The 27,062-nt window shown below is 42.0% G+C and overlaps 1 protein-coding gene across 1 annotated transcript in view; it reads right to left on the bottom strand.

Annotated features, from left to right (window-relative positions):
* LOC149149241 (alpha-glucan phosphorylase, H isozyme-like) overlaps positions 1-27,062 on the bottom strand; it is a 282,919-nt gene that overhangs the window by 177,968 nt on the left and 77,889 nt on the right. Inside the window, exon 7 of the mRNA XM_089443518.1 lies at positions 15,811-16,000. Within this exon, the coding sequence (XP_089299644.1) occupies positions 15,811-16,000 (190 nt within the window). The remainder of the gene's footprint in view (positions 1-15,810; positions 16,001-27,062) is intronic.

The following is a 27,062-nucleotide window of genomic DNA, read 5'->3' as shown; positions in this document are numbered from 1 at the left end:
TGCAACATTAAAGGATATGAAGTTCTGATAGAAAAAGAATGCAATGGTGATTGGTAAGATCAAGCTCTTCCAGTGTCTCTTTCTTAAAAATCTTGTCCATTGGATCAAGTGCCACTGCTTTTCTTCTTGTTGCTTGTCCCCCCACCAAAACTCTCAAATGGAAATTCGTTGCTGCTTTTCGTCAAGACTGGAAGGGCATCATCATTCTTGTTTTTTTAGATGTGTTGAAATTTGGTACCAAACGACAGATGGTTCCCTAAGGCTTTAATCTTTGGCCTAGGGAAAAGTGTCCAAAAGAAATTCTCCTAAAGTGACTTTATAATTTTTATAAAGTCAAATTTAATTTAAAAGTGACTTTAAGTGATAAAGTTACTAAAGTCTAATTTTAAAGTGACTTTAATAAAATCAATGTAAAATTAGAAAGGAAAAGTGACTTTGGAAATAAATGACTAAGTGGGTCTTTATTAAAGGGGTGAATTAAAAAATAGAAAGTGAAATTTAAATGAGCATTTAATCTCAGCCCTAGATCTCAATCTATTTCAGCCATTGGATTTAGGGATCACCCAAAAGTCACTTAGGGTTAGATTAAAGGAGGAAAGGAGAAAAAGGTCATTCATTCTTTCATGAGCAGATTGGGAGAAGGAGAGCAAGAGAGCAAGGGAGATTTCTGGACAAGGAGGAGAAGGAGGAAGCAACTTGGCACACATTCCAAGGCAGCATTCCAGCAAGTCCTTACAGCTGAGTTAGCATATACTGAAAGGCAGATTTTTTGGCACGATTTTCGAGAAGGCCGTACAGCAGTTTGCACAGAAATCGAGGAGCAGAAATCTGAGTTTGCTGGCACGATTTTCAAGGAGACCGTACAGCAGATTTTCAAGGAGGCCGTACAGCAATTTTTGGCATAGAAATCGAGGAAATCGTACAACAAAATTTCTGGCAGCTTGCACGATTTTCTAGGCAAGCCGTACAACAAAATTTAAGGCTAAAAATTGGCACAAAAATCGAGGACGACGTACAGCATTTATTGTTGTTAAGATTTTGCTGTTTGCAAGTTTTTCCAGTTCGCTGTGAGGCACGGAAAACGAAATAAGTTGTAAAAGTTTACTTGCTGATTTTTGCTGAATATTTCTCACTGTAAAAAGCATTTTTTCAGAAATAAGGAGCTCTCGAACTGGTTTTCCCCAAGAGTTGTAGGGGGTTTTTCCAGGGTCACATTGACCAAAACTTACTCTGTTTAAATGTGTTAACTGGTTGTTTGTACCTGCTGTTTTTTATTTCTGCATTTTCCAGCATTCTGTAAAATTTCCAGAATTTGTGTTTTCAGCGAAATTTATTTTTCAGTTGTTGAATGTATGGATATGGGAAAGGGCATTTAACTATTTTGGAGAAATAAGGTGAAACTGAAAATCGGGGTGGGAAATGAGAAATTTTTACATGGTATCAGAGCTTGAGTGCTAAAGTGCAGTTTGGGACAACAAGGAGGAAAATTACAGCGTGCTGATTTTTCACTCAGAAAATTCCAGCACGCTGATTTTTCACAAACAGCAGTTTTATATTTACTACAGCAGTGCTATTTTTCAGTCTTAAGACAGCAGGATGTCATTGGGATTGAGGGTGGAGGATAGGTTGGATGGGCATAGCAATTACAGCGTTTGGAAGGAGAGAATGCAGAGTATCTTTGAGGAGGCAAAAGTCTGAGACATCATGGTGCATACCACACAGAACCCTGTTGTTGTGCCTACTGATGCTACTCAGTTGGCTGAGTATAATAAAAAGAACAACAAAGGTAAGAGACTGATTCTAGATGGAGTCAAAAACCATTGCATTCCTCATGTGAGAAGAAAGAGAAATGCCCATGAGATGTGGACAACATTGTCCAATCTCTACCAGAGTACCAATGAGAACCGGAAAATGGTCCTGAAAGAGACGCTGAAGACCATTAAGATGGGTAATGATAGTGCAGCTAGATATCTCACAAAGATTACTAATGTGAGAGATGAGTTGGCAGTAGTTGGAGAGGACATTCCACCCACTGAGTTGGTGCGGATTGCAGTGAATGGCCTCCCCCGTTCATGGATGAACTTTGCTGATGGGGTTTGTGCACGTGAGACCCTTCCCACATGGGAGAGGTTTTGGGATGATTGCATTCAGACAGAGATCAGGAAAGGTCAGCTTGGGGTAGCCAAGCCAGTTGAGCAGGATGAGGATGTAGCACTGTCGACAGGAGGCAAGAAAGGCAAAGGGAAGAAGCAGGCTTCCACAAGCAATGGTGGGGGCAAAGGCAAAGGTAAAGGTAAACAAGGTAACACACAGAAGGACTATTCCAAGGTGAAGTGTTGGAATTGTCAAAAGATGGGACACTATGCAGTTGTGTGTCCGGAGAAGAAGAAGAAGAAGGAGAAGAACCAGAGCGTGGCAGCTTCAGCAGAGGTTGAGGACTTTGCAGTTCGTTTTGACCGGGAGTTTGGGTTCAATGCGTATGAGTCCTCTAGTGCAGGATCACCTGCCACACAGGGTCAGAGGGAGCATGCTTTTCCCTCGATTAGTGGAGCATCTTCGAGTATCTGGTATGTGGACAGTGGGGCTTCACATCACATGACAAGAGTACGTGAGTACTTCTCAGAGCTTTCAGAGAGTGGCACTGATATAGAGGTAGTACTCGGTGATGACAGAGTTGTTAGAGCAGTCGGTGTGGGGACACTGACATTTCAGAGGGAGTCCAAACCTCCCTTGAAGGTGTCAGATGTTCTTTATGTGCCAGGGATGAGGAAGAACCTCATATCCGTCTCAGCTTTGGAGGACAGAGGATATGAGGTATTGTTCAGGGGAGGACAGGTGTTGATGTATCCCAGGGGCACTCCAGCTGATTCAGCTAGAGTGATAGGTGTACGCCATGCAAAGGTGTACAAGTTTGCATTCCAGTCCCTTTTGGCATTGAGCAGTAGTACCGACAATAGAGCTAGCAGTTCTGAGCTGTGTGAGATTTGGCACCACAGGATGGGACATATGTATCATGGAGCCTTGAGGACCTTGCGGGAGATCACTACAGGTGTGTCAGATTTCAGTACTGATCACTTTGATACTTGCAGAGGTTGTGCGATGGGCAAGTTTGCCAAATCCCCTTTTCCCAGCAGTGACAGCAGAGCGACTGGGATACTTGATTTGATTCATTCCGATGTGAGCGGTCGGATGTCTCATGTTTCCTTGAGTGGACATGAGTACTATGTTTTATTCATTGATGATCACTCCAGGAGGACTTTGATTTATTTCTTGAAGACCAAGAGTGAGGTCTTCAAGCGGTTTCAAGAGTTTAGAGCTCTTGTGGAGACACAGACAGGTCGGAAGATCAAGTCCTTGAGGTCGGACAATGGGGGAGAGTACACCCTTGGAGAGTTTGTTGACTATTGTGCGGAGGCAGGCATTAGGAGGGAGTTCATTGTTCCTTACAACCCCCAGCAGAACGGGGTTGCGGAGAGGAAGAACAAATCCATCATAGGGGCTGCCAAAGCCATGTTACATGATCAGGGGTTGTCATTGTTCTTGTGGGCAGAGGCCTGCAACATAGTTGTTTATTTGCAGAACAGGAGTCCGCATCGTGCCTTAGGGCACATGACTCCGGAGGAGGCTTTTTCTGCGAAAAAGCCTGATATTGGTCATCTTCGTATCTTTGGATGCATTACATACTCCTACATACCCAAGGAGAAGAGGACCAAACTAGAGCCCACCGCAGAGAAGGGTATCTTTGTGGGCTACAGTGAGACCTCAAAGGCCTTTCGGATTTACATTCCTGCACAAAGGAAAGTTGTTGTCACGTAGGATGTGAAGTTCGAGGAGGACAGGGCCTTTAGGAGGTCACGGGAGTTAGAGTATCTGGATCAGCCAGACCCTCAGCAGCAGTTGAGTCAGTCGTAGGGATCCAGTGGGCAGGGATCAGGAGGATCAAGAGGTACATCTATGAGGATGTCATGTCCGTCAGTGAGCAGTGGCTCGCCAAGCCAGAGGGGTGGTGCTCCGGGCAGCATGCAAAGCAGTTCACTAGGGAGTCCACTGATGGACAGTTCACACAGTACCTCAGCTTTTACAGGTTCAGGTGCAGGCAGGAGGACAGCAGACAGACAGTCAGGAGTTCAGGCTCCTGATGATGATGAGGAGGAGGAGTTTCATTCTCCAATGGGAGAAGTGCGCTCAGGGAAGAGGAAGCCCAAGTGGCTTCAAGACACCTTGAGAGATGCCACATCTGTTGCTAAGCCTAAGAGGCCGATCAGAGAGAGTAGACCACCTGAGAGGTTTTGTAGCTATATGGCAATGGCTACCAGCATCCTTGACTCTGAGCATTCTAGCTATGAGGAGGCAGCTAGCCAACAGGTCTGGAGAGAGGCCATGCAGGAGGAGTATTCTTCTATCATGAAGAATGATGTTTGGGAGGTGGTACCGAGGCCTGAGGGCAAATCCGTGGTTACTTCCAGATGGCTTTACAAGGTAAAGCATGCTGCAAATGGCAGCATTAAGAAATTCAAAGCGAGGTTTGTGGCTAGAGGGTTCTCCCAGGTAGAGGGAGTTGATTATGAGGAGACCTTCGCTCCCGTGGCTCAATATACTTCGATCCGCTCCATTATATCGATAACAGCAGAGATGGGTTGGAAGATCCACCAGATGGATGTGAAGAGTGCATTTCTCAATGGCTTCATACAGGAGGAGGTGTACATTGAGCAGCCATAGGGCTTTGAGGTGCATGGGAAGTAGTCCCATGTGTGCAAACTGAAGAAGGCCCTTTATGGCCTGAAGCAAGCTCCCAGAGCTTGGTACTCCAGGATAGATACATACTTGCAGGGGATGGGTTTCACAAAGAGTGAGGCAGATCCGAACCTTTACTTTATTGTGATTGGTGAGGAGCCTCTCATTCTGGTGCTGTATGTGGATGACTTGGTCATTACAGGTGCAGAGAGACTCATAGAGCACTGCAAGAGAGATCTTGCGACAAAGTTTGAGATGAAGGACATCGGCTTGATGCATTACTTTTTGGGTTTGGAGGTGTGGCAGGAGGAAGGGCATTTCTTCCTGGGGCAGAGGAAGTATATTGTGGACATCCTTGGCAGATTCCACATGGAGGATTGTAAACCCATGTCAACACCGATGACTACCAACTGGAAGAAGCTTCATGCTTCGGATTCTGAGTTCGTGGATCCCACATTGTACAGGCAGCTGATTGGTTCCTTGATGTATTTGGTCAACATTAGACCAGATATTTGTTTTGCAGTCAACACAATGAGTCAGTTTATGTGTGAGCCTAGGAAGGTTCACTGGGTGGCTGCAAAACACATTTTGCGGTACTTGCAGGGGACAGTGGATTATGGTCTGGACTACAGGCAGGGGGATGGAGTGAGATTGGCAGGTTATACTAATTCTGATTGGGCAGGTTGTGCTTCTGATAGGAAGAGCACTTCAGGGTGTTGTTTTGGGTTGGGTTCAGCAGTAGTGTCATGGTTCAGCCGGAAGCAGCAGTCAGTAGCATTGAGTTCAGCGGAAGCAGAGTATATGGCAGCCAGTTTAGCTAGTTGTGAGGCCATCTGGCTTCGCAAGATGTTGTTTGGCTTATTTGGTCAGCCATTGAGACCTTCAGTGATTCACTGTGATAATCAGAGTTGCATTAAACTCACGGAGAATCCAGTGTTTCATGACACGTCAAAGCATATCAGGATCAAATATCATTTCATCAGAGACTGTGTTCAGAAGGGCACTGTGAAGCTTGAGTATATTCCCACTAATGAGCAGGTTGCAGATATTCTTACCAAAAGCCTTACCACGGGGCAAGCATGACTACTTCAGAGACAAGATGGGTGTGGTGAGGAACACCTTCCTCAGTAAGAGGGAGTGTTGAAATTTGGTACTGGAGGACAGGTGGTTCCCTAAGGCTTTGATCTTTGGCCTAGGGAAAACTGTCCAAAAGAATTTTAATTTTTCTCCAAAAGTGACTTTATAATTTTTATAAAGTCAAATCTAATTTAAAAGTGACTTTAAGTGATAAAGTTACTAAAGTCTAATTTTAAAGTGACTTTAATAAAGTCAATGTAAAATTAGAGAGGAAAAGTGACTTTGGAAATAAATGACTAAGTGGGTCTTTATTAAAGTGGGGTGAATTAAAAAATAGAAAGTGAGATTTAAATGAGCATTTAATCTCAGCCCTAGATCTCAATCTATTTCAGCCATTGGATTTAGGGATCACCCAAAAGTCACTTAGGGTTAGATTAAAGGAGGAAAAGGAGGAAAAGGTCATTCATTCTTTCATGAGCAGATTCGGAGAAGGAGAGCAAGAGAGCAAGGGAGATTTCTAGATAGGGAGGAGAAGGAGGCAGCATCTTGGCACACATTCCAAGGCAGCGTTCCAGCAAGTCCGTACAGCTGAGTTAGCATACAGTGAAAGGCAGATTTTTGGGCACAATTTTCAAAGAGGTCGTACAACAGTTTGCACAGAAATTGAGGAGCAGAAATCTGAGTTTGCTGGCATGATTTTCAAGGAGACCATACAGCAGATTTTCAAGCTCGTACAGCAGTTTTCAGCATAGAAATCGAGGAAATCGTACAACAGAATTTCTGGCAGCTTGCACAATTTTCTAGGCAGGCCGTACAGCAAAATTTAAGGCTGAAAATTGGCACAAAAATCGAGGACGTACAGCATTTATTGCTGTTCAGATTTTGCTATTTGCAAGTTTTTCCAGTTGGCTGTGAGGCACGGAAAACGAGATAAGTTGTAAAAGTTTACTTGCTGATTTTTGCTGAATATTTCTCACTGTAAAAAGCATTTTTTCAGAAATAAGAAGGAGCTCTCGAACTGGTTTTCCCCAAGAGTTGTAGGGGGTTTTTCCAGGGTCACCTTGACCAAAAATTACTGTGTTTAAATGTGTTAAATGGCTGTTTGTACCTGCTGATTTTTTATTTCTGCATTTTCCAGCATTCTGTAAAATTTCCAAAATTTGTGTTTTCAGCAAAATTTATTTTTCAGTTGTTGAATGTATGGATATGGGAAAGGGCATTTAACTATTTTGGAGAAATAAGGTGAAACTGAAAACCGAGGTGGGAAATGAGAAATTTTTACAAAATGCTGCAGCGACCTTTGCCATGTTGATTTATGTAGCATCAGGTGTGCTCTTGCCTCGAGATTTGCAGAGAGGCTATGACACATGCATTCTCCAATACCCATAAATCATTTGGGAAAATTCCACCTAGAGATGGTTTAATTAAAATAATTAACTTTTTTAAATGGTTCCCTAAGTCTAAACTTAGGAAATCTGGTTAATTAAAGGGTATTAATTAAATCAGGTGTGAATCTTCCAGAAGAAGACGAGGATCAACTCCCAGTTAATCTTAGCCATTGATTATGTTTTAACCTTGGCCGTTGGAGCTCCAACCAGATATTATAAGAAGGAGCTTGATGGGCACTTGGAGAACACATCGAATGAGATATTAAAGATCAAATTTCTCAAGAGTGGCAGCTTCGAGTTGTCAGACTAAGATTGAGTGATCTTCTTGCAGTAAGGGGAAGGGATAGTAGTCCGGAGGAGAGTTTTCCATATCTGGAGAGTGCAAAGCAGAGAAGGCTTAGAGCCGCTCAGAGAGGTAGTGCAATGCCACGCAAAGGCAGCGCAGAGCTTCAAAGGGAGTTCGAAATTCCGCTGGGAGAGTTGAAATCTAGTGCCAAAAGCGGGGTGTGAGACCGGAGGGCCAGAAGGTCGAATTTCCAGACAGCAGGAGATCAGCAGAGGAGGTGATGCAGAGCCCAACCAATGTGACGCAGATCTACATAGGATTGACGTAGAAGTTGCGCAGAGGCAGTGTGGGGCCAGCCAGCCAGCCCCTGATCAGTGTCGGATTTCCTGAACCAGTGTGAGATTTTTCTCATTAACTCTTTGCCAACATTTCTCTGTATCAGATAGGCAGTTTGGGCATCCAACGATTTGTACTCATATTTACTACTGCATAATAATTAAAACCCTCAGGTGTTGCATCGGTTTTCCTACATGGGATTTTCTAGGGACACTGTCCAAAAACAACTGTGTTGATGTGTGTGTGTATTTCTCTCCAGTGCAGTATTTAGTTTCTGCAATATTTATTTTTGTGTAGGTTGCAGTGTATGTATTTCAATATTTGTTGTAGAAAATTGCAAGTAATTTGTTCAAGTGATTAACAAATAGGAGAAATATAATCAGTGTTGCTGCAGTAGGAATCGGGTAACCGATTTTTCACATGGTATCAGAGCACAAATCGTGAGCAGAAGAGCTTAGTTGCAAAAAGGAAGAGGGAGTTCGAAATTATTGCAGAGGTTGAAATTCAAAACCCCAGAGGTAGCGCAGTCCTTGGGCCAAGAAGGTCAAAGTTTTGAATGATATCGATTTCTCTGAGTGAGTCGACAGAGAAATTCGATTCTCTAGATCGAAGCTTTCTAGAGGCAGAAGGGAGCAACATATTTTTCCTTACAGAGTAGATCTTCAGCTGGGACGTGGTTATTTTGTAGCAATTGCTAGCAGAATAGCGTCAAAAGGAGAGAATGGCAGATATTGAAGGAATTTCTTCCTCAGAGGGCTCCCAGCCAAGAAGTCTGAATTTTTCTAGCAGAGTAGTAGTAGCTATGTGCGAGATTTCTCACTCCAGAAGGGAGTGTGAATAACTGGGCAGCAGTTGTGCAGAGAACAAGAGGGAGCAATTTGACTTTTTTAGGAGAGATGGCATCTGTTGGGTTAAGAGATCAAGATCAGTTGGACGAAGCCTCCCACTATGTGATCTGGAAGGCTAGGATCTCTTGCCTTCTACATGAGCATGATCTCAAAACTTAGGTCGATAGCATGGTAGTTGTACTCGCTGATGTCGATGTAGATAGCAAGAGCTAAAAGATTCATTCTCGATGGGGTTTGGGATCATGTGGTATCTCACATAGCTGGCAAAGATATTGCCCGATAGATGTGGGAGGCATTAGCTATGTTGTACGAAGGATCTTCCGAGCAGCGAAAGATGTACTTGGAGGAGAAGCTAAGATGCACAAGGATGCAGGAAGGGGAACGTGTAGACCCCTTCCTCACTAGGCTTCAGGATGTCTAAAATCAACTGGCTTCAGTAGGATCAATGCCCCAGCGTACAGAGTTTGTTCAATTAGCGCTGAACAGTGTTTCTGAAGATTGGCAAGTTTTTGTCCAGAGTATCCTGGGCAGAGAAAAACTGCCAGATTGGGAATGTGTGTGGGTTGATCTGCAACAGGACGAGATGAGGCATGATCTGGTGAAGGCCACCATCAGTGGCAGTAGTAGCAGTGGGACGAAGCAGGTGAAAGAAGAGGAGGACGTGGCCCTTGCATCAAAGAGGCAGCAGGAGCAGCGCAGAAGAAAGAAGGATATTTCAAAGATCAAGTGCTCCAAGTGTGGCGAGCTAGGCCACTACAACACTCGGTGTCCTCTCAGAAAGAAGGACAAGCAGGAGAAGCAGGATCAGAAAGCTACATCCGCAGAAATTGACAGGTTATCCTCTAGACTGGAGGAATAGTTTGCCATGATCATCGAGCTACCTCCAGGGGTGAGGTGGGGTGATCTGGAGTTGTAGCCCCAAAGAGCAACAGGATTGGCAGGATTCTTAGGGAGGTCCACCTCATGAACCAATACCTTGCTACAGGAGCCCAAGACATGCAGTAGCAAGATGGATCAGTGGAAGTTGGTGCAGTCAGGTGCCAGAGTGACAAATGCAGTAGCTAGTAGCAGTCTGAGACTAAGCAGCGTAGAGCAGAGTTGACAACAGTGCAATTGGCACAGTGTAGAGGCTTCAGTGACAGCGCAGAGGCTAGCAACAGTCAGAACTCGGATGATGGATGCATCATACTAAACACAGTTGGTTCAGTATTTTGGATGCTTTTCTGTTGCAATTGCAGCAGCAGCAGATGAAGAGAGGGTTGCAGTGCAAATGCAGTAGTTGGCAACAGTTCAGCAGGGTCAGCAACAACACAGATGCAGCTCATATCAGAGTTGTGCAGTAGTTGGTGGGTAGTAGAGCCAGACATCAGCAGCACAGCAGGAGATGGTGCAGAGACAGAGTGATGCTTTAGTAGGTTGCAGCACTAGAACACATTGTTCACTAAGAGGGAGTGTTGATTTCTATAGCATCGGACGTGCTCTTGCCTCGAGATTTTGCAAAGAGGCTAAGACACATGCATTCTCCAATACCCAAAAATCGTTTGGGAAAATTCCACCTACAGATGGTTTAATTAAAATAATTAACTTTTTTAAATGGTTCCCTAAGTCTAAACTTAGGAAATCTGGTTAATGAGAGGGTATTAATTAAATCAGGTGTGAATCTTTTAGAAGAAGATGAGGATCAACTCCTAGTTAATCTTAGCCGTTGATTATGTTTTAATCTTGGTCGTTGGAGTTGATGGGCACTTGGAGAACACATCGAATGAGAGATCAGAGATCAAATTTCTTAAGAGTAGCAGTGTTGAATTACTGGAGTGAGATCGATTGATCTTGCAGTGAGGGGCAGGGATAGTAGTCCAGAGGAGAGTTTTCCAGATCCGGAGAGTGCAAAGCAAAGAAGGCTTAGAGCATCTCAAAGAGGCAGTGCAGTGCCATGCAGAGGCAGCGCAAAGCTTCAAAGGGAGTTCGAAATTCAACTAGGAGAGTCAAAATCTAGCGCTAGAAGCTGGGGTGTGAAACCGGAGGGCCAGAAGGTCTAATTTCCAGACAGCAGGAGATCAGCAGAGGAGGTGACGCACAACCCAGCCAATGTGACGCAGATTTGCGTAGGATTGACGCAGAGGCTGCGCAAAGGCAGCATGGGGCCTGCCAGCCAGCCCCTGATCAGTGTTGGATTTCTCGAATCAGTGTGAGATTTTCCTCACTAACTCTTTGCCAGCATTTCTCTATATCGAATAGTTAGTTTGGGCATCCAACGATTTGTACTCAGATTTACTAATGCATAATAATTAGAAACCTCAACAGTTGCATCGGTTTTTCCACATTGGGTTTTTCCGTGGACATTGTCCAAAAACAACTATGTTGATGTGTGTGTATATTTCTCTCAAGTGCAGTGTTTAGTTTCCGCAGTATTTATTTTTGTGTAGGCTACAGTGTATGTATTTCAATATTTGTTGTAGAAAACTGCAAATAATTTGTTCAAGTGATTAACAAATAGGAGAAATATAATCAATTTTGCTGCAGTAGGAATCGGGTAACCGATTTTTCACATACCACACCAACATTGGCCTCTTTTTCCATTTCTTTCCTCTAACCTAAAAACACCTATGTACATGCTCCAATTCCACAACCTAGTAAAGCCAACAAATGAGCTTTCACACAGTAATAAGTGCTCATGAAATGATTGTTGCAATAGTTGCATTTCCAAGCAACATTGCCTCCTCCCTTCAACTTGTTGCCTGGCCCTTGCTCTCTTGTGACATACTTCCACAAGGGATATTTGTTTTCTTGAGCCTGTTGTCTTTCTAAATTAATTCTTCCCTCAACATTTGAAGTTGTTGTTGCAGCCCCACTTCCAATAGAGGGAACACTTGCAGACCCTAATGAAATTGGAATAGGAGGGGCATCTCCAATGGGGACATTCTTCCCTTCCTTTGCCCCTTCCCTGCTGCCCTTGATTGAGCCATGAATGCTGTAAAAAAATAAAGAAAAAATGCACATGCAAATTGTTGTAATAAAAATGCAAAAAAAATAGAAACAAAATGCACTTACATGTTTCTTGAATCACCTCCAAAATGCTCCCAAACACTTTGTTAGTCACTCCCACACACCCACAGCAAGAGAGACAGAGAATAGTGAGGGAGAAATGACCCAAAACCGGCCTTTATGGGTCGCGCAGCACGCTATTCAAGGGGACGCGTGTCCCAAAATCGGGACACGTGGGACATGTTACCCGGACACGTGTGGGACACGCTCGGACACATTCAGAGGACAAGTGTCCCACCGAATCGTGTTTGATTCGCCTAATTCGGGACACATGGAGGGTATGCAACAAATTCGGTTTCTTAGATGACCATGCTATCTCAATCAAGGTTTCCCAAGTAATACCCTTTCTAAAGCCATGGGCCAATAAGGTAGGTCCCACTGGACTAGGATGAATATTAATTGTCCCCATTTAAGGTGAGGGAAAAAAACCATGGTCGAAATCCTTCCTTCTTCCAAGTCACCCACTAATCCATGCCAAATGCCCAAATGAAAAACAAGCATAAGCACTCGATTACACAATGAATAACATACCCTTTGGATTAGATTGCCCACCTTCTAACATGTGCTCTTGACAAATGGGCAAGGAAACATATGGTTGATGCAGGTGGTGGAGATAAAATGGCACATCACATCAGCTACAAGGTGGTTGTCAAGGGTTGTTGGCTATTGGCTGGAAGAAGATGATTAGGAGAAAAATTCTCCTAGGAGTACCCACTTTTGGTGTGTTACAGGCCACGACCCATTGTTGCTTCTTGGTTTAGTTTACACCTTGTAGGGTTTCCCTCTCCAAGGCCTGCTATATTTTGCGGCAACGTGCCTATTATGGTAAGCCATGCCCATTTCTCTTAGACTCCACTCTTAGGTCTATTACCCACCAAAAAGTGGGTAACACCAAGGAGAAAACTTTTCTCCTCTTTGGACAACCATCCAACAAGCAACCTTATATGATTAGCACATAACATTATGCCACATTCCTACACCTATTGCGTCAGTTAGATCTCTCCCCAATCTGGCACTTCTTCTTGAACAAAGGTGGGTCATTCATTGGTAGGTACTTTAACCATTTTTGCAATCATGTGCTTTCATTTAATGTTATGGGCATACTAATATGGATCACAAGGCAGACTAGCTAACTGACTGATCTTGACTATATTCTTGTCTCCTCACTTGAGAGGTTAGTCCTTGACTTAAGTCCAATGAAACATCCTTTGAGGCCTTCAAGTTTTAGGAAGGGCACTACTAGAGAAGCATTGATTGACATAGTGTGCCCATGACAATTCATACCTACCACTTTCCATCTCTCCCTAATATACGTCTCCATTCTTTGAGCCAATGGTCATTGGTCATTGAGGTTGGCACCCTTCATCCAAATTTGTGAGTCTAAGCAAGGAAACCTGGCCCGGAGGTTGATGCAACTAAAAGAAAGGTAAAAGCATACGAAAACCACAAAAATAGAAAAACGTAAAATGCAAATGATGGTTGGGAAATTTACCTCTTAAGGCAAAGTTTACTAGCCCTACCCAAGTATGTAGACATATGAGTGCCAAATCCCAAAGATCCAATGACAAGTTCAACCCAAAGAATAGAGGTGGAATATGGGCTTGTAATGTGTGGTAGAAATGGTCAATTATGAAATAAGTGAAGATGGAACTACATTATCTCAATCAAGGCTTCCCAAGTAGTGCCCCTCTTATACCCATTGGGCCATTAAGGGAGGTCCCACTGGACTGGGATCGAAGATTAACCCCCCATTTAAGGTGAGAGAACAAGACCACGATCAAATCCCTTCTTCCAAATCACCCCATAGTCCATACTAAATGCCCAAGAACAAACAAGTGTAAGCACCCGATTGTAAAATGACCAAAGTACCTTTTGAGTGGAATCCCACCTTCGTCCATGACAATGTTGCATGCAACGCCCACACCCCCCCCCAAGGATCCAAACCAGGAATCGTGTCCCTTACGGATCTGTGGGGGATCTGTCATCAGATCCGCGGATCAGGCCGGGTTCCTGGGAATTTGAAACTGTTTCGGTCCGATCCGCGGTTTTGGATTTCCGAACCGTGGGACGGATCGGGCACGGATCCGTACAGGTCCCAAGCGGATTCGAAGGGAGACAGGCAGTTCCACAGGGTTCTAAATATTTTTTGTATTTTTTCTTTGACTTAAGTTGGGTTGGGGCTTCTCAGACACTCCCAAGGTGCTCCCTTGATGCTCCTTAAATGCTTCCTAGATGCTCCCTCATATTAATGTTAAATTCTTAAAGTAAAAGTAATTTTTAACATTACCATGAAATGACTCAGGATGTTTGAGAGTGGTTCCAAGTTCCAACATCATCGAACTTCATATGGAGAAAATAGAATTTGATATCCTATTCAAAATTCAATAGACTTAACAGTTTTCAGGAATTCAGGATCAATGAGATTGTGGCATTTCATTAGATTATATCATGTATAAGGATATGTGATTAGCATTTAATCAAGAGAACCAAGCCCTATATGTACCCTAGTGTTGGTGGTGTTAATTGGTGAACTCCTTTGTCATGCCCTTAGCAAAAAATTACCTTTCAATCAAAGTCAAAATCATCAATCAAGCATGTTAAGCTTTTTCTACCATATTTTAAGGCTTGGATTAGGTAGTTTGATCAAAATTGGGAAATGTTGACTAATATCCCTAGACAATCGAGGTAGAGGCAAAAGGCTAGACAAGAGAAGAAGAATCTAGATTCTAGATGGTTGATGCATCTAAATGGTTGATGCTCGAATAATTAATCATTAATGTAAAGGATGCCATATCTATCTTGATTTATGTACAAATATGAATGCTTCCATATCTTCTACAACTAATTTGGTATTTTGGATGTTTTTTTAAATATAAATGCAAAAAAATATAAATATATATATTATAGTAGACACTTCGCTTCCTAGATTTTTGGGAAATGACGCTTCGCATCCCCGCTTCGTGCAACATTAGTCCATGTGCATATGCCAAATGGGTGAGAAGCAAGTGGCTAATGCAAGTAGCGGAGATATATGGCATATCATCATCTAGTGGTGGCTATCAAGGGCTGCTAGCTATCTGGCTGACCAACTGGCTGTCATGAATAGGAGAAAAAGTTTTCTCCTATGGGTTTACCCATTTTGGTGGGTAACCTTGATTGAGTCTTGCCTTAGAAACCCTAAGTCTTATTAGGTAAGCCTCCTTTGTGCTGGACTTGCCCTTTACTAAATCATTGAAGTTGTTGCCTAGGTGATAGTGGCAACAATACTAGTGTTCTACTAGTCTTAGCACTTTGTTGGTGAGACAAACTATACACACTATCCCCCTACCACACTCCCGCTGGTAACCTACTATGCTTGGCAGACTAGCATGAACCTCAATGACAAATACGATATCTAATGAACTAAGAGAATGATAAATCATGCACAACGAAGGCTAAGATACTCCATCACCATTCCAACAACCCACTGAAATATTGGAGATCTGCAATATTTTGGAAATAAGAACAGATATTTATTATAAGCAATAGGAATGTGTTTAGAAGATGCAATATCAACCTAAGAAAACAATTGTAAGCAGAATAACGTATACATAAAACAATGTGACATAAGGCCAAAACTACAACATTTGAACTCAATTCTTGACCATTTCCTAATTCTGAATTTACTATAGTACATGATCCTTTATACAAATGGAAAAGAAAATTCCTAGAAAACCATGGTTTAAAGTAAAATAACAACAGCTTAAAGTAATTCACAAAACTCTGCATTGCAATCTATAAGAAATTGTCGAGCTTGTTACATCTGAATTTGAAAGCAAAACAACTCTGCCTTGAATTCCAATCAAGACCATCAAAATTAGAACGAATAAACATTCTGTAAGATGAACATCACAAATCACATTATATTATGTTGTCACATGGAATATCATCATGAACAAAAACTTAAAAGCACAATGATAATAATGCCACAATATGGCTGCTTATGTTTTTAGCAAATGTTTAATTAGAATTCCTGAAATTATGCCACAATTTGAACATGAAATGACCAAGAAGAACAAAGTATTTAAAAAAATGGTTAATCTTTTATACATTGTACCTGTTGAGCCTTCGAGTGAAGATGTGCGGCATTCTCATATTGTCCTTCATTAAAGGCATAAAGGTTGAAATCTTGAGCAGAAGCCTTTGCTTCCCAAAGACGAAGACTGATGGTATTCTTTGTCCCATAGCCAGGTATGGGAACATCATATGCTAGTGCTTGAATTTGCTCTCCGTCAACCCATTTGCGCCTGTACATCCAACATCAAAATACAAATCTAGTGCTTATGACACAAATGTTCAAAATATTAAAACTATGACAAAGCTTCAAAATCACTTTATTGTAGCTGAGCATCCAAAACCAGACTGTGACACTGTTATTGTTATGAAATTGGCTCTGTGTCATACACGAAATAGAATGGAAGATAAGAACAGCAAGAATTTTATTAACAGTAAAGTCATTGATTACAATGATATCAGTTCTCTTTTATTTAGCTAATAGGCAGTTGCATAACATAACTGCATAATCTAACTGCCTTCTCTTAGTGACATCTATTAAAATAATGCCATCATAATTAAATATTAAGGCCATGTAAGAAGTCCCTTTATTACATTTTATTACATTGAAATTTTATTCATATCCGAGCTTCATTCTCTAATACACACCCCTCTCAGTGCTACAATTCTAACTATTTAAGCTTGATTGACGACAACAACAAAATATAAAAGAAGATTTTTTCTTTATGCAGCATCTCTCCTCTACAAAGCTGGAATCTTGTAAGTACTCGTCATGCGTTTCAACACCGTTGTAAAAATAGAACTCCCAAATTACCAAAATTTCTAAATTCCCAAATTCCTTGTGATACCCTAACTTGGCTCACCAATAAATTATCCAAAAGACATGGAATATAATAAAGGAATCCATTTAAGAGTCCTAATATATTATATAATTTATGAGAGAATTGATATGATGATTTACAAATAAGAGCATGTATAAATACCTAAGCAAGAGTGCCCTTTCATAAAGAGTCATGTCGATTACAAAATACACATCCTTTCATTATTACTAATTATCACTTACTGATTATTATTTAATAATATTTATAATTTTATATTCATTACATTACTTTTCCCTTAAGAAATGCTTTGTCCTCAAGGCGCAAAGCATATTTATGGAAAGGCTTGATATTTTTTTCTTTGACTTGTAATGTCTTCTCATCTTTCCCAATTCTTGGAGCTATCATCTTTGATGATACAACACGATATGAATCTCTGAGTGCTTAGCAGATTTGTCGAATTGAAAAATGATCTAACCATCCTGTTACCTACCAAAGTGGGTGACCCCTAGGAGAAATTTTCTCCTAATCATTTCTTCCAATCGGCAACCGGCAACCCCTAAGAACCACTTTGTATCCGATGTAGCGTGCCATTCATATCTCCGCCATCTGCATTAGTTGTATGTTTCCTCGCCCATTTATCAAGAGCACATTTTGGAAGGTGGGCCTCCGATCAAAAGGTACTTTATTCATTATGCAATCAAATGCTTATGCCTGTTTGCATTTGGGCATTTTGGCACGGAATATAGGGTTACTTGGAGGAAGGAAGGGTCTTGGTCGTGGTCTTGTTCCCTCACCTTAAATGTGGGGATTAGTTTCTATCCTAGTCCAGTGGGACTGCCCCTATGGCTTTAGGAAGGGGCACTACTTGAGAAGCCATGATTGAGATAGAGTGCTCCATCTATCCTTATTCCATACTTACTACTTTCCATCTTAAATTATGAGCCCCTATTCCACCTCCCTTCTTCGAGTCAACTGACCACTAGTTCATTGGGATTTAGAATACACACATCCTCATACCTTGGGTACGACCTAGAAATGCACCCTAGGAGGTTGATGTAGCTAAAAGAAAAAGAAAGAGCATATGACAGCCACAAGATAAACAAAAGAAAATCAAAATGAAAATGATGGCTAGGACTTATAAATTACCACATGGGCAAAAGCCAAGCATGAGCTCTACCTCTATCATATAGCCATCACTCAGATCCTGGGCCAATGTTGCACTATCTCATAGAATACAAGGAAACATTGAATGTCATGTTGATTTTGGTAGCATCAGATGTGATCTAGCCTTGAAATTTGGAGGAGATGCTAACGAACATGAGATCTCCAAGACCCAGAAATCGTTTTGAAAAATTCCACCTAGATGAGAAGTTATTAAAATAATTAATAGTTTTAATGGGTTCCTAAGTATAAACTTAGGAAAATAAAAATATTAATGGGTATTAATAAAGAGAAGTGCGAGAAGATTCCAAGAGACGAGGATCAAGTTTGTTTTAATCTTAGCCATTGATTAGAGACTTAATCTCAGTCGTTGATTCATCAATAGGAAAATTATAAGAGAAGACTTGAGGATCATTTGGAGACACACCAGCAGATACTCAGTATCTCAAGGAAAATCGATTCTCAAGAGAAGGAGATCGTTTTCTGAGGGAGAGTTGCAGGGTGAAGGAAGAGGAGGGCATTAGCAACAGTCAGTGATTGAGGAGGAGAAGACGCAGGGACACTGAGAGACTACGCAAAGAGAGACGCAGTCCAGAGGAGAGACATAGCCCTCACGCAGGCTGACGCAAAGGGACGCAGAGCCACGTTGAGCCACGCAGAGGTGATGCAGGAGTGGGAGAAGGATCTCCAAAGTGTCACAAAGGTTCCAGGGGAAAGTCTCGGGTGTTTTCTTTCAGTTTCTCTGAAAATAATTCTTTGTAAAATTGATTGTTGCTGAAGATTAATAAAACCCTCATCTGCCGCAATGATTTTCCCGCATTGGCTTTTTCCAAGGAGAATTGACCAAAAACAACTGTGTCGATGTGATTGGTTCTTATGCATGTATTTTCTCTGTGTAATTATGTGATTACTGCAATAGAATTTATTTTAATATTTGCTTAAGGGATTTCGTAAATAACTTATTGTGAAGAATAAGTAGGTGAAATAAATCAATTGCTACCGTAGAATTTCATATTAGAAATTTTCACATGGTATCAGAGCAAAGATCCGGCAACAGGAGAGAAGAATCGAATATGGTTCAAGAGCATGATGCAGAGGCATCAACTCAAAGGGACTCACGCAGATTTCTAGAAGAAGGCACAAGGGATATGGATCACGATTATTCTATGTTAGCTTCCAGATTGGAAGAAGAAGTCACTTGCCTAGCAAGCTTTGCCTCCTCTAAGGTTTGGTATATAGACAGTGGAGCTTCCTGACATATGACAGGAATTCGAGAATGTTTTTCAGATTATCAGGAAGAAAGAATGAATTTTCAGATCACCATGGGAAATAAGGCAAAGTGTACCCCAGTAGGAAGAGGTACTGTAGTCTTTCAAACCGAAGCAGGAGAGCGGCTTCGAGCAACCAATGTGTTGCATGTGCCAAGATTGGGGATGAACTTACTCTCCATATCTCAACTTCAAAACAAGGGCTATGACATTTTCTTCATTAAGGAGAAATTATATGTCAAACACCCGAGTTGGAAAAGGAAGGCCCAAATTGGAATCAGAAGTAACAGGTTGTATAGATTACAACTAGAATCACCAATGGCACTGATAAGCAGCAATGGAGACAAAGACTTGAATAAACTATGGCACAGAAGGATGGGACACTTAAACCATGGGGCTCTGAGAATTCTCAGGAAAACAGTATCAGGAGATCCAGAACTAAGTACCGAACGAGATGATGTATGCAAAGGGTGCGCTTTGGGCAAGTATGCCAAAGCAGCGTTTTCCAGAAGCAAAAATAGAGCTAAGAGTGTTCTAGGATTGATACACTCAGACATCTGCGGACCGATGTCCACAAAATCTCTTAGTGGTGCCGAATACTTCGTCACCTTCATCGATGACCATTCCAGGAAGACTTGGATCTACTTTCTAAAAACCAAGGATGAGGTTTTTGGTCGATTCAAAGAGTTCAAGGCTCTAGTGGAGAATCTGACAAGAAAGAAGATAAAAGTGTTGCACTTAGACGATGGTGGAGAGTATGTTGACAAGGACTTCACCAAGTTTTGTGCTAAGGAAGGCATCAGAAGAGAGTGGACAGCTCCCTACAATCCAAAGCAGAATGGAGTAGCAGAAAGGAAAAACAGGACTATTGTGGAAGCAGCTAGGGCAATGTTGTATGATCAGGATATGCCCAAATTCCTGTGGGCGTAAGCATGCAGCACAGTGGTTTATGTCCAGAACAAGATTCCACATCGAGCATTTAGCAAAATCACTCCAGAAAGGGTCTTCACTGGGACAACACCTGAAGCTAGTCATTTTAGGATATTCGGGAGTTTCGCATATTATCGTGTGCCCGAAGAAAAGAAAAAGAAATTAGATCAGACTGCTCAGAAAGGATATCTTGTGGGATATAGAGAGAATGCTAAGGCATATAGAGTCTATCTTCCAGGGAGTAGGAAGGTAGTAGTTCGGCGGGATGTAAAGTTCATGGAGGACAGAGCTTTCAGGAAATCCCGAGAAATGCCTTCCGAGGAGCAGTCAAAAGATGATCCGTTGGTCCAACCACTTCGACCAGCAAAAACTAGTACCAGAAATTCTCCTAAAGACAAAGCTTCAGAACAGGAGGAATCTCAAGAAGAGGAAGAGTTGATAGATGTACCCACTACCAGTGGAAGAACAAGTTGGGAACTCCGACAGATTCTATGAGATGCAGAGGACTTCATTGGTGCACCCAGGAATGATAAAAGGGAGCGAAGATAGCCATACAGATACCAAGCCCTAGTAGCTCAGGTTAGGGAACCTTCTAGTTTTCAAGAGGTCATTCAGCATCAAGTATGGGTAGATGCTATGGTGGAGGAATACAGTTCTATAATGGTCAGTGATGTCTGGGAAGTGGTACCTAGGCCTCAGGAAAGGTCAGTGGTAGGTTTGAGATGGATCTACAAAGTCAAATATGCTGCCGACGGCAGTGTGGAGAAATACAAAGTCAAGTTTGTGGCAAAGGAATATGCTCAAAAGGAAGAGATAGACTATGAAGAAACCTTTTCCCCAGTAGCCAGGTACACTTCTATTAGAACCGTGATATCTCTTGCAAGTTGCAACACAAATGGGGTGGAAGATTCACTAGATGGATGTCAAGACGACATTCTTGAACAGGGTAATAGAAGAGGAAGTATACATTGAACAAACAGTGGGTTTTGAGACACATGAGAATAAATCTCATGTATGCAGATTAAAGAAAGCCTTGTATGGGCTTAAACAGGCACCTAGAACATGGTATGGTCGAATTGATGGGTACTTGGAGCAGATGGGGTTCGTCAAGAGTGACGCAGACCCTAATCTCTATTATCTTGTCATAGAGAATGATCCTCTAATCCTAGTGTTATATGTGGATGATCTTTTCCTGACAGGATCATCCAGGCTCATCAAACACTGCAAGAAGAACCTAGCCATAGAATTCGACATGAAGGATCTGGGACAGATGCATTATTTCCTTGTGTTGGAAGTTTGGCAGCAAAAGGGTGAGATCTTCCTTGGACAAGGGAGATATGCTACAGAGATCTTGAAGAGATTCAAGATGCAGGACTATAGACCTATGGCTATTCCAATGATCACCAACTGGAAGAAGATCGATGCATCAAAAGATAAAGACGTTGATCCTACCTTATACAAGCAGCTTATAGGGTCCCTGATGTATCTGGTCAATACTAGGCCAGACATTTGTTACGTTGTCAACACCCTCAGTCAGTTCATGGTGGAACCCAAGAGGGTGCAATGGGCAGCAGCCAAACATGTTCTCAGGTATATACAAGGAACAGTCGAGCATGGACTATTGTACACCCAAGGAAATGACATTAGGCTGAGCGAGTTCACTGACGCAGATTGGGCTGGAAGTTTACAAGATCAGAAAAGTACAACTGGGTCCTGTTTCAACATTGGATCAAGAATGACCTCCTGGTGTAGTAGGAAACAAAAATTCGTGGCTTTGAGCTCAGCTAAAGCGGAATATATGGCAACTAGCACAGCTTTGTGCGAAGCCATATGCTTAGGAAATTGCTTGTGACTCTATTCAGGAGAAGGATGGAAGCGACCAGGATCTTGTGTGATAATCAGAGTTGCATCAAGCTCTCTGAGAATCCAATATTTCATGATCGGTCGAAGCACATTGATATCAGGTGTCACTTTGTCAGAGACTGTGTCCAACGAGGAGCAGTACAGTTGAGGTACACTCCTACAGGAGAACAGGTGGCAGACATCCTCACCAAGGCTCTAAGAAGAACAAAGTTTGTTTACTTCAGGGAGAAGATGGGGATGATGAAGAATCCATTTCAGTAGCAAAAATGGATAAGTGTCTGGAGTTGAAGTGCAACAGTTAGCAGTGGCCGTGGCAGTGCTATGGGCAGCATGATGCAGCATGTTGAGAGAGAGTTGCAGTACAGATGTAGCAGTGGCAGTGGCAGTGTCATGGGCAGCAATATAGGAAGCAGCAGTGCAGTGGATGTGGGGCAGCAGGCCAAGCATCAGCACAGAGGACCGATGTAGAGGATCAGTGTGATGCTTCTATGGTGAAGCATTGCTAGAGCACATTCCTCGCTAAGAGGGAGTGTTGATTTTGGTAGCGTTGGATGTGCTCTAGCCTTGAAATTTGGAGGAGATGCTAAGGCACATGAGATCTCCAAGACCAGAAATCGTTTTGAAAAATTCCACCCGGATGAAGAGTTATTAAAATAATTAATATTTTTAATGGGTTCCTAAGTCTAACATTAGGAAAATAAAAATATTAATGGGTATCAATAAAGATAATGTGAAAATTCCTTAATTTAACACATCAAAAACCCTTACTACAATATTTGGTTTATTATCTCCTACTTGTTATTTACATTAACAAGTTGATTAATAATATAAACATCGAAATAAACACAATTGCAGCATTCACAAACATACAGATCAACAACTGAAATAAACTGAGACATCACAAGGGGCACTGTTATTTTTGGACAATCGTCCCTGGAAAAAATCCAATGCGGGAAAACCGGTGCAGCATATAGAGGGTTTTATTATTAAGCAGATTTTTTAACACAACTAGTGTGCCAGCAGTGGCTCATCCTTCAGAGAATTTCCTTGGCAGCAATACCTCTATCCGAAGACAGATATTCCAGTTGATCAGCAACCGAATGAACAATCCTATGGTGACTCCGGCTGTTCCTTGTGCTAGACAATGAAAGCTGCTCCACGCACTCCTCTAGAATTGCGTCACCCTTCAAGGACTGCGTCACCCTCTCTGGCTCTGCGTTAGCCAATCAACTCTCAATCTGTCCCACTGAATCACCTCAACGCAGCCTCTGAAGCTCTTCGTGTCCTTTGCGTCAGCCTCTTTGGCCCTCTACGTCCTCTGTGCTGGCCTCCTTAGCCTCTACGTCAACCCTTGTTGCCTCTGCGTCAGCCCTCCTAGGCTTTGCGCTGCCTCTTCTGGCACTCTGTTGCCTCTCTAATATGTATTCCTCAACCTCCTGTCGAGCTGCCCCTCACTGCAACTGATCACTTGTTCGATTTCCTCAGCAAACCTCGCCCCAGAAAATCAAACTGACTGATCTCTCTTGGTGTCTTGGTGTATCTCCAACTGACCCTCAAGCCTCTTCTTATACTTTTCCTGTTGACGATTCAACAACCGAGATTAAGTCCCTAATCAACAACTAAGATTAGATCTGGCTTGATCCTCGTTATTTAGAACTTTCTCACCCATTTTATATTAATACACATTAATATTTTAATTTTCCTAAGTTTAGACTGAGGAACACTATTAAAAATATTAATTATTTTAATATCTCTCCATCCAGGTGGAATTTCCCCAAACGATTTCTAGGTCTTGGAGATCTCATGTGCCTTAGTCTCACCACCAATTTTCATGGCTAAAGCACATCCGATGCTACCAAAAATCAACACTCCCTCTTAACAAGGAATGTGCTCTAGTAATGCTTCAGCATAGAAACATCACACTAATCCTCCACATCGGTACCTGTGTTGATGCTTGGCCTATTGCCTTACATCCCTGCATTGTTGCTTCTTGTATTGTTGCCCATGACATTGCCACATCTGTACTGCAGCTCCCTCTCAACATGCTGCATCAAGTTGCGCATAGCACTGCCATTGCTAACTGCTGCACTGCAACTTAGTTCCCGAGAAGTGAGTACCTGACTTCACCCAAATACTGACATCCCTGTCAGTCTAGAAGCCTCGTGATGCTGAAGCTACCTCTGCTGCTATCCTATGCTCCTTTCGCTGTCACTGCGCTGCTACAAACACCTTTGTGCCTCTCGCACTGCTGCGCTGCTACAGACTTCTACACTCTAGCCCTGCCTTGCTTCTGCACCACACTTTGCTCCACCCGACACTTGTCATCATGCTACTATCGTTAAAGGCTTCCGTAGCAGGATGTGATCCAAGAGTTTGGGCACCTCAAGAATCCTGCTCCTAGCATGTAATCCTCCTGACTACAACTCGATGTCTCCCCACCTCTTCTCTAGAGGTGCATGAGCACTCATGGCACAATTGTCATCAGTCTCGACATCCTTCTCTGCCTTAGTTGGAGCTGCCTTTCAATCGGAAGCTTCTCCCTTGCCTTTCTTCCTGGGGCATTGAGATGCATAATGTCCCAGCTCCCCATAGTTGAAGCACTTGACCTTAGAGATATCCTTCTTCTTCATCTTCCCTTGTTGTCCCGGAGATGCTAGAGTTGCATCGTCCTCCTCCTCTTTATTGACTCGAACTCCCTTACCACTACTCCCCGCCTTGGTCAACCTCTTGATCTCTTCCTGTCGAAGAGTTTCCCACATCTCTTCCCAACTGGGGAGAGTCGCTCTACCCAAAATGCTTTGGACAAACATCTCCCAGTCCTCGGAGACTGCATTCAGAGCAGTCCTGACCATAAACTCTGGATCCGGTGTAGACCCCACGGAAGTAAGTTGGTCGCGAATTCCTTGCAACCTGAGGAGGAAGTGATCTATCTCCTCTCCTTTCTGCATCTGATATGACCTCAGTTGATTCTCTAATAACATCTTCCCTTGCACGGATGTTAGGCCCCTATACTACTAGTGTAACCCCTTATTGTTATTAGTACAACCCCCTTATTATATTGTTGTACCCATGTAATCCCCATATTATTATTATTGTGCCCCATAGAAGCCCACTATTGTTATCATTGTGCCCTTACATTATTATTGTTATGTCGGCTCTAATTATATTATGACCCCTTAGACTCCTATATTTAGAAAGTAGGTCTTTTCATTTGTATCATCCAAGAATTAATCATTTGTGTAATGTAAAGAAGGTTTCCCCCTCGGAGAGGCTGAATTCTAAGGCGTTCAACTATCTTTTCTATCTTTTTGTGAATTGGTTTCATAACATTTGGTATCAGAGCTTTGGATTCTAGGGTTTCGCTACTCCAAATAGGTCATCGTGGAATTTTCGCTATAACTTTTTTCTGCGACGTTTCAGAAGCAAAAAAAAACCCATTTGAGATGAAATCGCGCTGAACATCAGGTCCGAATTTCAGAGCTTTTCGTGCTATATTTGCGGAGATATGATCTGAGGAAGTTGGCCTTTTTGCAGACTCCCGAATTACATTCCAAACAGGTGACCTTGGGAAAATCGTCATAACTATCTCTCTGGGCATCAGATTGCAATTTTGTAAGAAGTTACAGAAAGAGGACGGACTGTAGTTTCCTGTGTATAATTTTCAGATCCTAAGGTAAAAACAGTGACACGTGGCACTTCATACAAGTTCGCTCTTCTGAAAAGGTATATAATCAAGTCATGTTGGGAGATTGTGCATAACTCTTTCTTGGAGAATCTAAATTCGATCAGACTGGTGGCATTGGAAAGAGGACGCATAGGGCTACTGCAAGTCGCAATTTCAGAACTTAAAGATCCGAAAGTACAGAGTTACAGTCATTTCAAGATCGAGCTCCTAAAATCAAGAAAAAACGAGATGAGGAAGTTTGATGGCAAGGATCCGGTAAATTGGATACTACAGATGGAGAAATATTTCGATCTACATGAGGTGCAACTATTACAAAAGGTACGTATTGCATCTTCATATTTAGAACCAGATCAATTTTTATGGTATAAAGGGCTTTGTTCTCGTAAACCACTTGTTACGTGGTCAATTTTCATGGAGGAAATGATAGCACATTATGAGGATACAAAGAGAAACTCCTTCTTTAGCCAATTGATAAATCTCAAACAAAAGGGTTCAATGGAAGAGAACATTGAGGACTTTCAAAAATTGAATAGAAGGGTAAATTATATTCCAAAGAAGCAAATGATTGATGTCTTCATAGGGACTTTAAAGAATAACGTTCAACATGAGGGTCGTTTTTGGGAACCTGATTCATTGGAGGAGGCATATGAGTTGGCAAGAAAAATTGAAAGCGAAATTATGGAAACAAGGAATCCTACCACTCATGACTATAATTATGAAAGTGTTTCTTCTCCTAGCCTTCCACAACCTACAAGGATTACACCACAACAATTGGAAGAGAAAAGAGAAAAGGGGCTTTGTTACAATTGTGATAGCAAATCCACTAAAGGTCATAAGTGTGTTGAGAAGAAATTATTTTACATAGACTATGAAGAGGAGGAAGAAAAGGATCAAGAAACATCAAAAGAAGAGGATATACGCTAGGAACAAACCCCAGAGAAAGAAGAAATGAATCTAACCATATCTTGTAAAGCATTGACAAGTATTACCACCCCTCAAACTCTCAAGATAGAAAGACATATCAAGAAGAAAAAGGTTCAAGAAGTGAAAGATCATATCGAGAAAGCAGAAATGAATCCAACCATATCTTGTAATGCATTGGCTAGAATTACCACTCCTCAAACTATCAATATAGAAGGACATATCCAGAAGAAAAATGTTCAAGAAGTGAAAGATCACATCAAGCATCAAGAAATGAATCTGACCATATCTTGTAAAGCATTGTAAGAAATTATCATTCCTCAAACTCTTAATATAGGACATATCAAGAAGAAAAAGGTTCAAGCAGTGAAAGATCACATCGAGCATCAACAACAAGTTCTCCAACTTTTAAAGGATAATGCCACTTTGGTGCAGAATCGAATGAAACAATAGGTAGATCAACATCGCAGTGAAAAAAGTTTTGATGTAGGTGATTGGGTATTTTTACGGCTACATCTCAAGCAAGCTATTTATGAGAAGGAAATGTTGGCAATACTACATGCACTTAAGAAATGGCGACCTTACCCAATGGGAAGACACTTCAAGGTAAAAATGGATCATGATAGTCTTAAATACTTTTTAGAAC

The sequence above is a fragment of the Pinus tabuliformis genome, chromosome 9 (genome assembly GCF_031772625.1).
Source record: "Pinus tabuliformis cultivar Carrire ecotype Pingquan chromosome 9, CPIR1, whole genome shotgun sequence".
Classification (NCBI taxonomy): domain Eukaryota; kingdom Viridiplantae; phylum Streptophyta; class Pinopsida; order Pinales; family Pinaceae; genus Pinus; species Pinus tabuliformis.
Note: the sequence above shows the minus strand (reverse complement) of the source record. Positions and strands in the feature narration are given on the sequence as shown.